The sequence below is a fragment of the Lathamus discolor genome, chromosome 8, assembly GCF_037157495.1.
Source record: "Lathamus discolor isolate bLatDis1 chromosome 8, bLatDis1.hap1, whole genome shotgun sequence".
Classification (NCBI taxonomy): Eukaryota; Metazoa; Chordata; class Aves; order Psittaciformes; family Psittacidae; genus Lathamus; species Lathamus discolor.
This window is the reverse complement of record NC_088891.1, coordinates 14,509,704-14,522,408: the sequence shown is the minus strand read 5'-3', so window position 1 is coordinate 14,522,408 and position 12,705 is coordinate 14,509,704. Positions and strand designations below refer to the sequence as shown.

At 36.5% G+C, this 12,705-nt stretch overlaps 1 protein-coding gene across 2 annotated transcripts in view; it reads left to right on the top strand.

Annotated features, from left to right (window-relative positions):
* The window catches only part of NEDD4 (NEDD4 E3 ubiquitin protein ligase), a 58,370-nt gene extending 46,675 nt beyond the window's left edge, over nucleotides 1-11,695 (top strand). For both annotated transcript variants that reach the window (XM_065688189.1, XM_065688188.1), the window contains 11 exons: nucleotides 1,591-1,820; nucleotides 2,438-2,559; nucleotides 2,659-2,729; nucleotides 3,593-3,688; nucleotides 4,782-4,855; nucleotides 5,003-5,063; nucleotides 5,635-5,694; nucleotides 5,790-5,897; nucleotides 6,512-6,608; nucleotides 9,777-9,849; nucleotides 9,927-11,695. In XM_065688189.1, coding sequence (XP_065544261.1) covers nucleotides 1,591-1,820; nucleotides 2,438-2,559; nucleotides 2,659-2,729; nucleotides 3,593-3,688; nucleotides 4,782-4,855; nucleotides 5,003-5,063; nucleotides 5,635-5,694; nucleotides 5,790-5,897; nucleotides 6,512-6,608; nucleotides 9,777-9,849; nucleotides 9,927-10,029 — 1,095 coding nt within the window. In that variant the 3' untranslated portion in view covers nucleotides 10,030-11,695. The remainder of the gene's footprint in view (nucleotides 1-1,590; nucleotides 1,821-2,437; nucleotides 2,560-2,658; nucleotides 2,730-3,592; nucleotides 3,689-4,781; nucleotides 4,856-5,002; nucleotides 5,064-5,634; nucleotides 5,695-5,789; nucleotides 5,898-6,511; nucleotides 6,609-9,776; nucleotides 9,850-9,926) is intronic.
* Nucleotides 11,696-12,705: the final 1,010 nt, after the last annotated feature.

Here is a 12,705-nt window from a genome sequence, read left to right as displayed (position 1 = left end):
TTACAAGTTCTAGTTTGAAGTGACAGTGCCAGGTATATTTATAACACATAGCATAAAAGACTGTAAATAGCATCTGGATATTAGGATAACAATGAGTCTCTGCAGAACTGCAGTCAAATTTGGTATCCTTGAGAGATATTTTATATATATAAATACAGCCTTTGAGTTTAGACGCTTAGTTCACCTTTACCTACCAAGTCTGTCTCTATTCTGTCGCTGTGTTTTGAACTGACGTGTAAATTGCATGCAATTATATATGCACCTCACTTTTTGAGTTCCAAGTCAAACAAACTTGGCATTCATTCAGATGTCATTATCCTAATCTGAGAAGTGATAGACATCTTAGCCACGCAGAGTAATTGTAGTCATTAAAGAACTAAATACATGTCTAGATTTTAAAGCATAGGTTACTATTGCCTTTTAAACATTCACAAATACCTAAATGACAATTTAGGGTTAGGGATTGATTTATATTGAGATTAAATTATTGAATACTGTTGCAATCAGCAAAGTTTGGTTTCAGGAAATGATTTTATTATTGCTTAAGCTGCTTTTTTTTTTTTTTTTTTAATTCTAAAAATTTCATTTGCAATTAAAGGCAGGAGTTTTTAACTCTTTTTTTTAATTTAGAGGTGTTTACTGCTTTCTGAAATGATGAAAAAGACCTATGGATTTCAACCACCATCTAAAAATAGGGAGATAATAGTGTAAAGTATTTTGCAATGTGGAAAATGGCAAATAATGCCCTCTCCCACCCCAAGCAATTATTTTTTGCTTATAGTTCAGATCAAGCTGCTGTTGGATATAAATAGGCATTACATTTAAATGCAGCATTCTAGGTGGGGTTTTTGTAATTTAAGATAGACTATTTAAGGAGTATAAGAAAATAAAAAGGAAGCATATCCAAACATGTGCTCTTCCGAGTGATTTATGAAATACTTCTGCATTCAAAAATTCAATATTTTTACTTGGTGTGTTCTTTGAAATTTGAAATATATTGAGTTTCATTGCATCATCCTCATCTAGTCATAGAGAAACACGAGATGAAATTTCCTGTCCCCACTTTCACTGAATTTCTCAATTTTGCCTGAAGCAATTGCTGAAATAAACTGGCTGAAAACAACCAAAATGAGGAAGATACTCTGTTCTTATATAGTGATTTAATGATTCAACAAAGTTTTAGTCCTGGTTTATTAGGGCCTTACTCTTAGTGGGGATTTTTTTTTGGTGTTCTTTTTTGTGTGTTTGTTTGTTTGTTTTAAATCAATTAGTCAATTATGATGAATTTTCATTGTTAAAAAAAGATTCCATGCCTTGGTGCATGCAGAACAACTGAGCGTATGCTGCTATTAGTAAGAATTTATTTTAACCCTGTTTTCTTGGTATGAAATAAAATTTAGTATCTGAAACTCTCCATGCAAGTTCTATGTAAATAGAAACTCATGTCAATCATACTGTGTTATGTTTACAAATCATTTAAGTAAAGGATTTGTGTGTCATTCTTTGTCAATAGAATTTGTGCACTCTGTAAGACTTGAAGATGCTGGGTTTTGTTATCTTATTCTATCTTTTCTTTTTTTTTTATTTTAGAGTGATATTCCAAATAGATTTGAAATGAAAATTCATCGCACAACAATCCTTGAAGATTCCTATAGAAGAATTATAGCTGTAAAGAGAGCAGATTTCCTTAAAGCAAGACTTTGGATTGAATTTGATGGTGAAAAAGGTTTAGACTATGGAGGAGTGGCCAGGGAATGGTTCTTCCTTCTCTCTAAAGAAATGTTTAATCCTTATTATGGATTGTTTGAATATTCAGCAACGTAAGTAATACAGGTCTGGAAGACAGGAAAACTAGTTTAGTTAGGGAAAGTAAATCAACTGTGTTTCCCATATCTACCTTAAGAATTGAATTAATCCTCCCCCATCCCCAGCTGTATAGAAGGGTTTAGTTAATGGCAATATTGTGCATCTAGTTCTTTGTTTGACAGAAGAATAATGCAGAGACAGTACCAGTATTTTTGGTTTTTTCAGCAATCTAACATAAGCTGTGTCATTTTTGCATAGACAGGCATACGCTTGCAACCATCTACTACTTACAGAGGAAGCATTATCTAACAAATAATGTGGAGAATGTTATTCTGACTACTGTCAAAACAATAGGTGTTAAATCTTTTTTCTTTGATATATTTCTAACTTATGAAGGTAGTTCATAGTGTTTCAAAACTATTATTTCTGCTGTGCCAATAGAATCTTCTAATGAATATTGTTTAATATTAGAGGAGAAATTTACTAATCCAAATATGATGATTTTTCAACTTCATGAAAAGTAGTATGTGATTTAACCCGTGATGTCTTTTGGATCTTCAAATGTGGAACAGTTCCAATAGCACAACATTTTGTTTTTCTTTTTCTTCCTTGCTTCCTCCCTCAACTTCAGAGATAACTATACTCTGCAGATCAATCCAAACTCTGGACTTTGCAATGAAGATCATCTCTCTTATTTCAAGTTTATAGGTCGTGTAGCTGGAATGGCTGTTTACCATGGCAAACTTTTGGATGGTTAGTATTTATTTTATTTAATGTGCTATTTAGATTAATAATATGGACATTTTGAATTTTAAGTTGTGTACTATTCAGTTTATTTGTTCTTCTTTAAAGCCTTTTTTATTCGTCCTTTCTACAAGATGATGCTCCAAAAGCCAATAACACTTCATGATATGGAGTCTGTGGTATGTAATTTGCTTTATCACGTATGTTCATAGGATTGTAGAATCATAAAATTAGTGTTGGAAAGGACCTTAAGATCATGTAGTTCCAACCCCCCTGCCATGGGCAGGGACACCTCACACTAAACCGTGCCACCCAAGGCTTTGTCCAACCTGGCCTTGAACACCGCCAGGGATGGAGCATTCACAACTTCCTTGGACAACCCATTCCAGTCCGTCACTACCCTCACAGTAAAGAGTTTCCTCATTATATCCAGTCTGAACTTCCCATTTAAGTTAGGGTTTCATGTTCTTTTTGTATATATGTTTTTAATGACATTGTGAATGAGCATGATTCAAAGGTATTTTAGGCTACATCTGTTATAAGTCTTAAGTTGTATAGGAATTAAAAATTCCACTGAAAATCAGAGACTTAGACTCTGGTTTAAGTCAGTTAAGCTGTATTGAAAATTTACTCTGAAATTCCTGTGATGGTTTTTTAAATATTTTTTAAACTCTTACGTTTTGAAAAATAACTATAAACATCTTTGGGATCCCTGTCTCAACTTGTTTTTTAAATTAGTTTGTGTCCTTTGATTATTAACAATAAATGTATTATACTTTCAGAGACTGAAAATACTAATGAGTGATAGAATGTAATATTTTTAGAGGAAATCTTATCACCATTGCGCTACGTGAGAGATTTTTAGTCCTGAGATTGCTGAGTTTCAAATGTCTTTGTAGACATTTGTACAATTGCAGAGACTCTGTAACCAACATGGGATTATCCTAGGTAGCAGCATTCACTGGGCTGTAATGGAGCCTTCTGTAGCATCGAAGGTGGCCACTCTATTTTGTATTTACTACATTGTAATTCTCTCTTTTAGGATAGTGAATATTACAATTCTCTGCGATGGATTCTTGAAAATGATCCAACAGAACTGGACCTCCGATTTGTAGTTGATGAGGAACTTTTTGGTCAGGTTTGTATGTTTACATAAAGTAGAATAGACAAAACCTGAAAGAAAACCGTTTGACCTATGAATTTAACTGATTTTATCTGTATGGTAGTAATACCCCTTCATTCACAGTCATGTTGGTTTGTTCAATCAGCTGCATCTTTTAGCTGGCACATGTTTAGGCAGTGCTCTGTTAGCCTGGCTGTGATGTGACAAAAGGACTTGGAAATAAGCAAAACTTTAAAAAATAACTCATGGGTTTTTTTCTTAAATAGTACTTGAATTGTATCTGTTGCTGTGAGTGCAACTAAGATTAAGATATCCATAGTCCCGTTAGTTAATCTGGAGTAGAGGTTGGGTTTATGTGATTCGCTGGAAAGGATGAGCTCTTTTGGATGAATGATTGGAATCATAATTTTCATTGGGAGATAATAATAGGGTATTGTTTTTTTTTCTCTAAGAGGCACTAGAGAGCTGTGGAATAACCAAATCTATTGTTAAGTAGAAAGCTGTCCAAGATAAGTCATGTAGAAACATCACAGGTCTTAAATACAAATCCCAAATTAGAGATGCCAAGTAGATCTAAGTAGGATAATAGCCTTTGTGGTCTTCTGTAACTAAAGTGATCCTAAGTAAGAATGTGAAAATGTACATCTGTAATGATGTGAAAATCAGGCATCTGTCTATTGAGGTTCTAGTAGTACAACTTATTATGTAACAGATATGCATAGTCATTCACCTATTTACTGAGATCATTGCTGAAATCGTTCTGTAAGGGTTTTTCCTTTGAAATGCGTTAAAAAAGGCTGGGTCATTGCATATGCAGTTAGCAAACTGTATTACTGAGAACATGTATGCAAACTTAGATGATCTTTTGTAACAGGTCAGAAAGAACTGAGATTGCCCCCTTGGAGTGTGATATCCCTGAATAATAAATATATTTTTTAAAGCAGTCAACCAAATTCTATTTATTTTTGTGACCTTTGAAACTGGTTCTATTTCTCATGGTTTTCAAATTCTGCAGTGTTCAGGAGTTAACTAAATCACTTCATATTAGCACTTGAATTATGTTACATATTTATCACATTTTAAGGCCTATTCTGTATATTGCATTTAGACTCATCAACATGAACTGAAAAGTGGTGGATCAGAAATAGTTGTCACCAACAAGAACAAGAGAGACTACATTCAGTAAGTAGTGGTCACTATGTGCAATGTATCTCACTGAATTGCCCCTCTAATAACAGGGGCTGTCTTAGTTGTATTAACAGAGAAGGTTGTTGCTTTGTATATAAATTGCTTTTATTTTAAATGTGGGTTATTGTTTTGTTTTTACAGTCTCGTAATTCAGTGGAGATTTGTGAGCAGAGTACAGAAACAAATGTCAGCCTTTAAAGAGGTATAGTTTTAATTACAAAATAAATTCTAAGAATTTGTTCTGTCTAATTTTAAGACAAACTTTTTTGGACATCCTGAAGACCCACAGATAATGTTGCTAAAAGTAGAACAAAAGGCAGTAATACTGTTTGTAGTCAGCTTTGAATTATTTCAGACTTAAAAATCTTTTTGGTGCATTCTTACTGTTTAATTCGTATTGAAAAATTTGCTTATTTCTCAGTCCTGGCTAACACCTTTAGCTGTAGTGCAAACTGTGTAATGAATTCTGCAGAGAAGAAAATTAATTCTGTTAGTTTGGTTTAAACTATCTGCTTTATCCTTATTTGCTTAAATGATATTACATATGTTATTCAGGCTTACATAGTCATCCAATCAGTGTTGCACAATAAAGATGCAAGATAAATCAGAATTAAAAGTAGCATGACCAAACCGGGGACTGCTGGTGTCCAAAATATGTGTTTGGTGTATTGCTTTGGCTGCGTTTACTAAAGCATCTAAAGATCATTTTAACTGAACAAAAAATGCTTAAATAATGTTGACTTGACTTTTAAGAACTTCCCTCATCTTCTTAGGGCTTTTTTGAACTAATACCACAGGATCTGATTAAAATCTTTGATGAAAACGAGCTAGAGGTAAGTGTATCATGGAAAAGAAATTATGTTCAAACTTAATGTTACTGACTTCAACTTTGGTGGTGTTTGTTTTTGTTTTTTATTTATCTGTGTAGTTATTAATGTGTGGACTGGGAGATGTGGATGTGGCTGATTGGAAACTACATACGAAATACAAAAATGGCTACAACATAAACCATCAAGTAATACAGTGGTTCTGGAAGGTATCATGAAGTTCTTGTTTTCTTTTATTTTTATTAGCTTAAAACCTGATCAAAAGCCGCTGCCTTTCAGCTATGCTAGTTTATCGTGTGATTCATGAATCAGTAGGTAAATATTTGAACATTAAAACTCCTGAGAAAGTAAGAAAACTAAAGATGAGATGCATGCTAAGAATGTAAATACACTACTGATGCTTACTTTAAAAAAATAAAAGAAATAATCCATGTCTGCTGGGGTTTAAAAATATTTCTGTGTAGGTTTTTCTGGCATGGTTACGCTGAAGAGGTGTTAAACTCTTCTGTTTAATAAATTACCGGAATTTGGCTGCTAGTTCGTGACATCAGGGAACTTCAAAGCAAGTAGGGGCCAAATCTTCAAGGGAAGTATTTTAACAGCCTGCTAAGCCAGTAACTGTACTCTTGTTACAGTGCCATTAAAAAATTGTTGACTTCATAGCTTTTAGTAATAGGCAGAGAGGTGATCTATGTGTGTCACTAAAAAAATGCATCTATATAAAGGATAATGATTTAGAAATAGAACCTCTGTTGCGTAACTCTGCTAGCTTTAAAGCTTAATTTAAAAATAAATCTTTAATTCTAACTGTTATCATACATAGGCAGTCTTGATGATGGACTCTGAAAAAAGAATAAGATTACTTCAGTTTGTTACTGGCACATCACGTGTACCTATGAATGGGTTTGCTGAACTGTATGGTGAGTACTTAATTATGTTCACAATTAAGTAACAGAGAACCTGATGTTGACATCGTCATGATGTTTGATTTCAAAGATAGGCACGTTATTTTCCAAATTTTGCTTTAAAAATGGCTTATATACTGACAGAAGAAGCAAAGTTAGAGAAGAGTGACTGAGATCACACATTTCCCGTGTTCTATAAATAACTCTGGGTTTGAAAGGTTTAAAATGTATAGGACATTTCAAAGGAATATGGATTCTTAAAGTCATAAAGAGGTGCAAAAATCTTTATTAAACATGTGATTGAGGTTGAAGAAAATTCTCAGTTATCTAGGTTCAGGTTACAAAGACATGCTGGCTTCAGTAGTTAACTTGAGATTCTCCTGAGTTCCTCAACTACATTTATTTGCTTACAAGCCACAGTTGTACAAATACGGCTGTCTGTAAGGATGGACTCTAGAGAGGACCACGGAAGTGACAGAAGTTAAACATAATGCCAAAAGAAAAGTAGTGAAACAACAATGCAGAGACTGAAACAAGCACATGGCAGTGAGGAGCAGACTTCAATACCGAAGTCAGAAAACCCACTGTGGAAAGACTGCAGGCAGGCAGATGTAGCAGCCCACAAAGGGTAGGGGTGTTTTGCTTATGGAAAGTCTTTTCAGTTGCGATCAGCTATTACATTTTCTGCTAGACTGCTTTATGAAGATTAAAAGTGCTTGAGATCCTATGCAAATAGCTGAATAGCCTAACTTGCATATTTGAATAAACATTTCCTTCTGTGTAAACAAGACAGTAATTTGTTTGTAAACTACTAGAACTGTGAACAAATACCACCCACCATGTATCCCCATTTCTCCTTCTCTGTCATCATAAATACTCAGTTTATGTTTTCCATTCTGTTGGTGAGTTGAGCGTTGCAATGGAAAGGACAGTGCCCTCAGCAGACTTGAGCCATGTGTCTGCTGTTGCACCTGAACCCTGGTACTGTTGGTGTTACAGAACATGCTCATTGCAGTGGAACCCAGTGAGAATTCTGCTGCCTCTTTTTGTTTATTTGTCTGAAAACACTTGCAGAGATAGAACTAAGGAATGATACAGGGGAAGAAACTGTTGAAGCTCTTAGCTCCTGTCTGCTCAGGGATTAGCGTATCCTTGGGCAGTCTTCTAGTGTAATCCCAATTCTTGTAGTTGTGTTCACTCATTAATGACAAATTTAATTAGCTGTTGTCTTGCACAGTGCTTTGTTTCTTTCTCTTACAGTTATTTCCGCTTTACTGTGGCCAGCATGCCACCCTGACTCAAACCCAGTAATGATCACAAACAATCACATTTCCAGTACCTGCTTGTATTTGAAGAACTGTAGTTGGCTCTTCAGTGCTTCGTGTTGATACGTGGCTTTTTGCTGCTGCCGGGCTGCGCCTGTGGTTGTTCCCTCCCCAGCTTCGGGCTGCGGCCCTAGAGCTGACTTTCTAGCCAGAGAGCCCCCTCTTGTGGCGCAGAGAAGCATTTCTGCTCATAAAAGGAGTGCTGCTTGTCCTGAAGCAAATCCACCCAAGTTTTGAGAACTAGGACACTGAACAGACGTGGCTTTCTTATTTCTTGTCTTCCTTCCAGTCTGCTTTGTCAGCCTCTAGTTAGTTAGTTGGATAGCTAAAATGCAGAGTTATTACCTATTGTTAGGTAATAAATGTGAGGTTTATCTTCTTGTCACATGGTAGGATGAACCGTCGGTCATAGAGCTGCTTCTCTGCTTCATCCTTATCTCAGGCGTTCTCGCTAGTTACCTTTTCTAACCAGCCTTCTCTGTTGAAAAAGCATGTAACCCAAAGAAGAAAGTAAAGAATAGGAGCTGGAAGTGCGCCCACAACTGCTGACATATCTAGTTCATTCACTAGACTTGTATGAAGTATAGTTTCTGTGCATTGACTGGTATTTCCTACCTTTTCATGTATGTTAGTAGTTGTGGAAGGGTTTTTTCCTCCTCTTATTTTATTTTCATGCTTGGGATGAATTGTTTTGGGACTTTTGTTGTTTGGGTTGTTTTTTTTTTTCTGTATATAAGTTTGCTATCATCTTCCAAATCCACTTCTACAATGTGCATTATTACATGTTATAATTCAATTATGAATACATATACATTTTTTTCCATGTCTCCATAGAACCACAAATGAAATCTTATTGAATTGACAATTATAACTTGTGTAGTTGGAAAAAAACCTGAACATCCAACCAAATTTTGGAGGAGTCATAAAAAACAGGGAAGGTGTTTGCCTGCATTGTAAAATCACATTGATTTCATAGGTCTGAAAGTACTCTACATAGCACTTATACCTCAGCTGTATTCATAGATCAGCTTGTTCTCATTACTGCTGTTCATCTTAGTCTGAAATATGTTTTACATCTTCCATTTTAGAAGTAAAAGGCTACTTGTACTTGGGTAGCCATCTGCCTTGCAGTACAGTTCTCTTAACTGTATTGATGGTCTCCTTGTAGAACTGTCAGAGGACATCTACCCTCAGAGATCATCTCCTGTTCTCTGGCAAGATAGTGGTTTATTTGTCTTTTGGGTTTGTTTTTTTTTTAGTTAAGCTACACAATCTCCTTCAGGCATAGATAAATGCTTTCAGCAACTTAAGGAGATAGTTAGAAAATGCCCTTGGCATCCACTTGCTGAGAGCTAGGAGGTTCAAGAAACTTTCAGATACACCATTCTAGAAGAGTTGTGGAAGGCATGGACGTAGCTGGAGCTGCACGTGTTACCCAAGAAAGTTCTCTCAGGTGCATGAGTACATCCTGAAGTACACGTGTGGTCACTGTGTTTCAAAAAGTTCTCAGTTACTCTACTCTGTTGTTGTGAAGGTGGGCACTGAATACTTTCTGCCAGGTTCTGTAACTTGGCACACTGTGATTTAACATGTCTAAATTTTCACTTGCAAAATGTATACATTATAAAACCATCTTCTGCAGAAAATTTTCAATGCCAGCTACTATGCATATGCATCTGGGTCTTAAATGTGTTTTACCTTAAAGGGTGAAAGACCCTTGAAATTAAGATACAGCAAAAAATAATTCTGACTAACATCAGAATTGCATTACGGAAACCCCCAAACATTTCATAACTTGCATTTCTGATTAGAAAAGAGTCTCATAATGGGGTGAAAAATTATGTCTTCTTTTCTGCAGGTTCAAATGGACCACAGTTGTTTACAGTTGAACAGTGGGGCACCCCTGAAAAACTGCCAAGAGCTCATACGTGGTTAGTATTTAATTTAGGTAAATTACGACCTTTTGTAAAAGTGATGAAATACTTAAGAGTTTTCATCTGTTTTTCAGCTTTAATCGCTTGGATTTGCCTCCTTATGACTCGTTTGAAGATTTACGGGATAAACTTCTTCTAGCAATTGAAAATACTCAGGGTTTTGATGGGGTTGATTAAGACACAGACATAAATTGTATCGGTCCAGTGCTGCAATTTAATTTTAAGGGTTTACAGACAAATTTGAGTTCTCCAGGGACTACCATTGTATTTAGTTACATGGCTATTGAATCTTCATAGTATTACTTGTAAGTATTCAAAATTCACTAACTTCTGACAGTGTATTTTGCCGTTTCCACAGTTTTGTGTACCTTGCTAATAACTACAATATACACATTGGACGGGCCAGTGCCAAGTAAGTCAACACCTAAAATGTTTTTAAGCTGTTGCCTCTTCTACAGTATTTGACAGACTGTCCAGCAGTAAACTACTGAAGTAAAACTGTGAAGAAGTCTTTGCAGAGGGTGTAATTTAAATTGCTGCTTTAAGAGGAACAACTGAAATTGTTAAACTGTTTTAAAAACCAAACCAATGAAAAACCAAACCCAACAAACTTCATGTAATGCAATATCATAATCTGTGCTGCTTCAATCTGTTTGCTACCCATCTGTCCAAAGCATATTAGTAAAAGGAAAGCATTTGTTTGCATTGTCCGCCATCAGTTTGCAGAGCATTGACTTGCTGACACATTGTATTTGTTAGAGTTCTGTTTCTAACATGCTTTTGTTAAAACAGTGTAACAAAACCAGGATTTTTATATGAAACAGACAAGCAGCATAATTGAGTTGTAATGAGAGATAATATACTTTATTTGAATTTGTATACTGTCATTGGTTCATTGAGTGCTCATCACTTTTGATAAATTTGTAGTTCAATGATGGATAATATTTTCAATTCAGCCTTTTGCAACAAAGTAATCTTAAAGTGAAATTTATATGGGTATCACTCAGTTACTGATAGATAGAGGCCTTTATTATCCATTCTTGCAGTATTGCACTACATAACAATAAAGAACATGTTTACAGGGGTTTCTGGGCCAAATTCGGCAGTCTGATGTGTGCACGCTTCTCTGAACTGCATGGAGGTTATGCACATGTGATCAGGTGCGGAATTTGGTTCTGTAATATGTTTACAGGTTGTGCTAGTTTCTACAGCTGCATTTTTATATTTTTTTTCCTCCACTGTTAGTCTAGAAACCAAATTTGGTAATACCGTATAACCAAAGTCATAACCAACAACGTGCAATTGATTGTAGATCAACTTGTCATATAAATACTAGGTTGATTTCTTTTGTAAATGTGGATGTTTTTTGTATTAACACTTTTTTTGAGCAAGTGCTGGATAAAATGATTAGCAAAATTGGTTCTAAAAGAAGAAACAGGTTTATATACCTGGCTTGCTCTGATTTTAATATTTTATTACCAATACGATCTGTAGAAATGACAGTACCTAGCTTTGGCCAGGAAATTTGTTTAGTCTCCATAAATATGCAAGAAGGAAGTGTAGCACATCTCTCTATACAGATATGTAAATTATGTAACAAATGTAATGGGTCTTAAGGGATATTTAAAATCCCACTTTGTTTTATTCTTTGTCTAGGTCATTAGGGTTGAGAATTTGACATGTAAATAAAGGTAACTTATACAAATTTCCCAAATCTATATCCGGTTTTGTAAAACGTGAATGATATATCAGTAAATCTGTATAGATTTGAATGTAGCAGGTTTTGTTGCTTAAAGTATGGAAAAGGATCCCGAGAGCAGTAAATAAAAGTTTATTCTAATAAGGTGCGATTCAGTTCTTTGAAGTGCAAATCGGTAGTCTTGAATAGCAAGACTTTTGTTTAGTACTCCTAGGTAGACCTGGGCAGCAGCTCCAGCTGCTACTTCTCTATAAGTGTTGAAGTGCAACAGCACTGTTCCTAGTCTTCTGCTCCCAGACATGCAGTCTGTGAAAAATTAATGCCATGTTTGTGTAAGAGCTCTAGGTCACAGTGAACCTTCATTGTACGGCCAGCCTAGAAATACTACACCGCAGAGAGGAAAAGGTGGAGGTCCCACAGAAACACCAGATTCCCAAGAGAGGTGAAGCTGGAAGCTTGAGGCTTCTGGCACGAGAAGAAAGGTGGCTTCTCCACCCTTGGGTATGAATTTACAAAGCTGCTATGGTGCCGTAACAGATGAAGAAAGGAACAGGTTTCGTTAAGGGAAGGGTTCAGCATTAAGGGCCAGATGGGCCTGAACCAAGAGTTCACACCAAGAAGTGGTGGGTAACAGAGTGCAGATGCTCCCTTCTGTGGGCTTTAAACTAGGTTTGCTGAGGAATGGTGATAACAGCTGGTGGTTAAGTTAGAGAAGAGAGGTCAATTATGCTAAGTACTGAGGCAGGGTGAGGGGAGCGAGGCAGCCCTGATGGAGGATGCCAAGAGGGGGCCCACCTCTTGTGCCTGCTCACACTCAGAGGCAGCCAGGGAAAGACCAGGAGGAGCAAGGGACATGGCTGGAGCCACTCTGCTGCAGGGAGATCTGTGGAAGGGGTGACAGGCTGGTACAGAGCTTTGTGGGTCTGGGTCAGGGCAGGACTTGTCCTAGGCCACCTGTTTGTCATGAGGGAGTGGCAGAGTGGGCTCTGAAGGACGTCAGGAAAGTCCAGCATTGCGAGCCCTTGCTCTTACACGAGACTAAACTCCATGATGTCTGCGGGAAGGGCAACACAAGGAGATACAATCTGCAAGGCTTCTGGAGGGGGCTGTGAGCAGCTAAACAGCGGTGCTGGTTTGGCCAGCAGGGAGCTGCT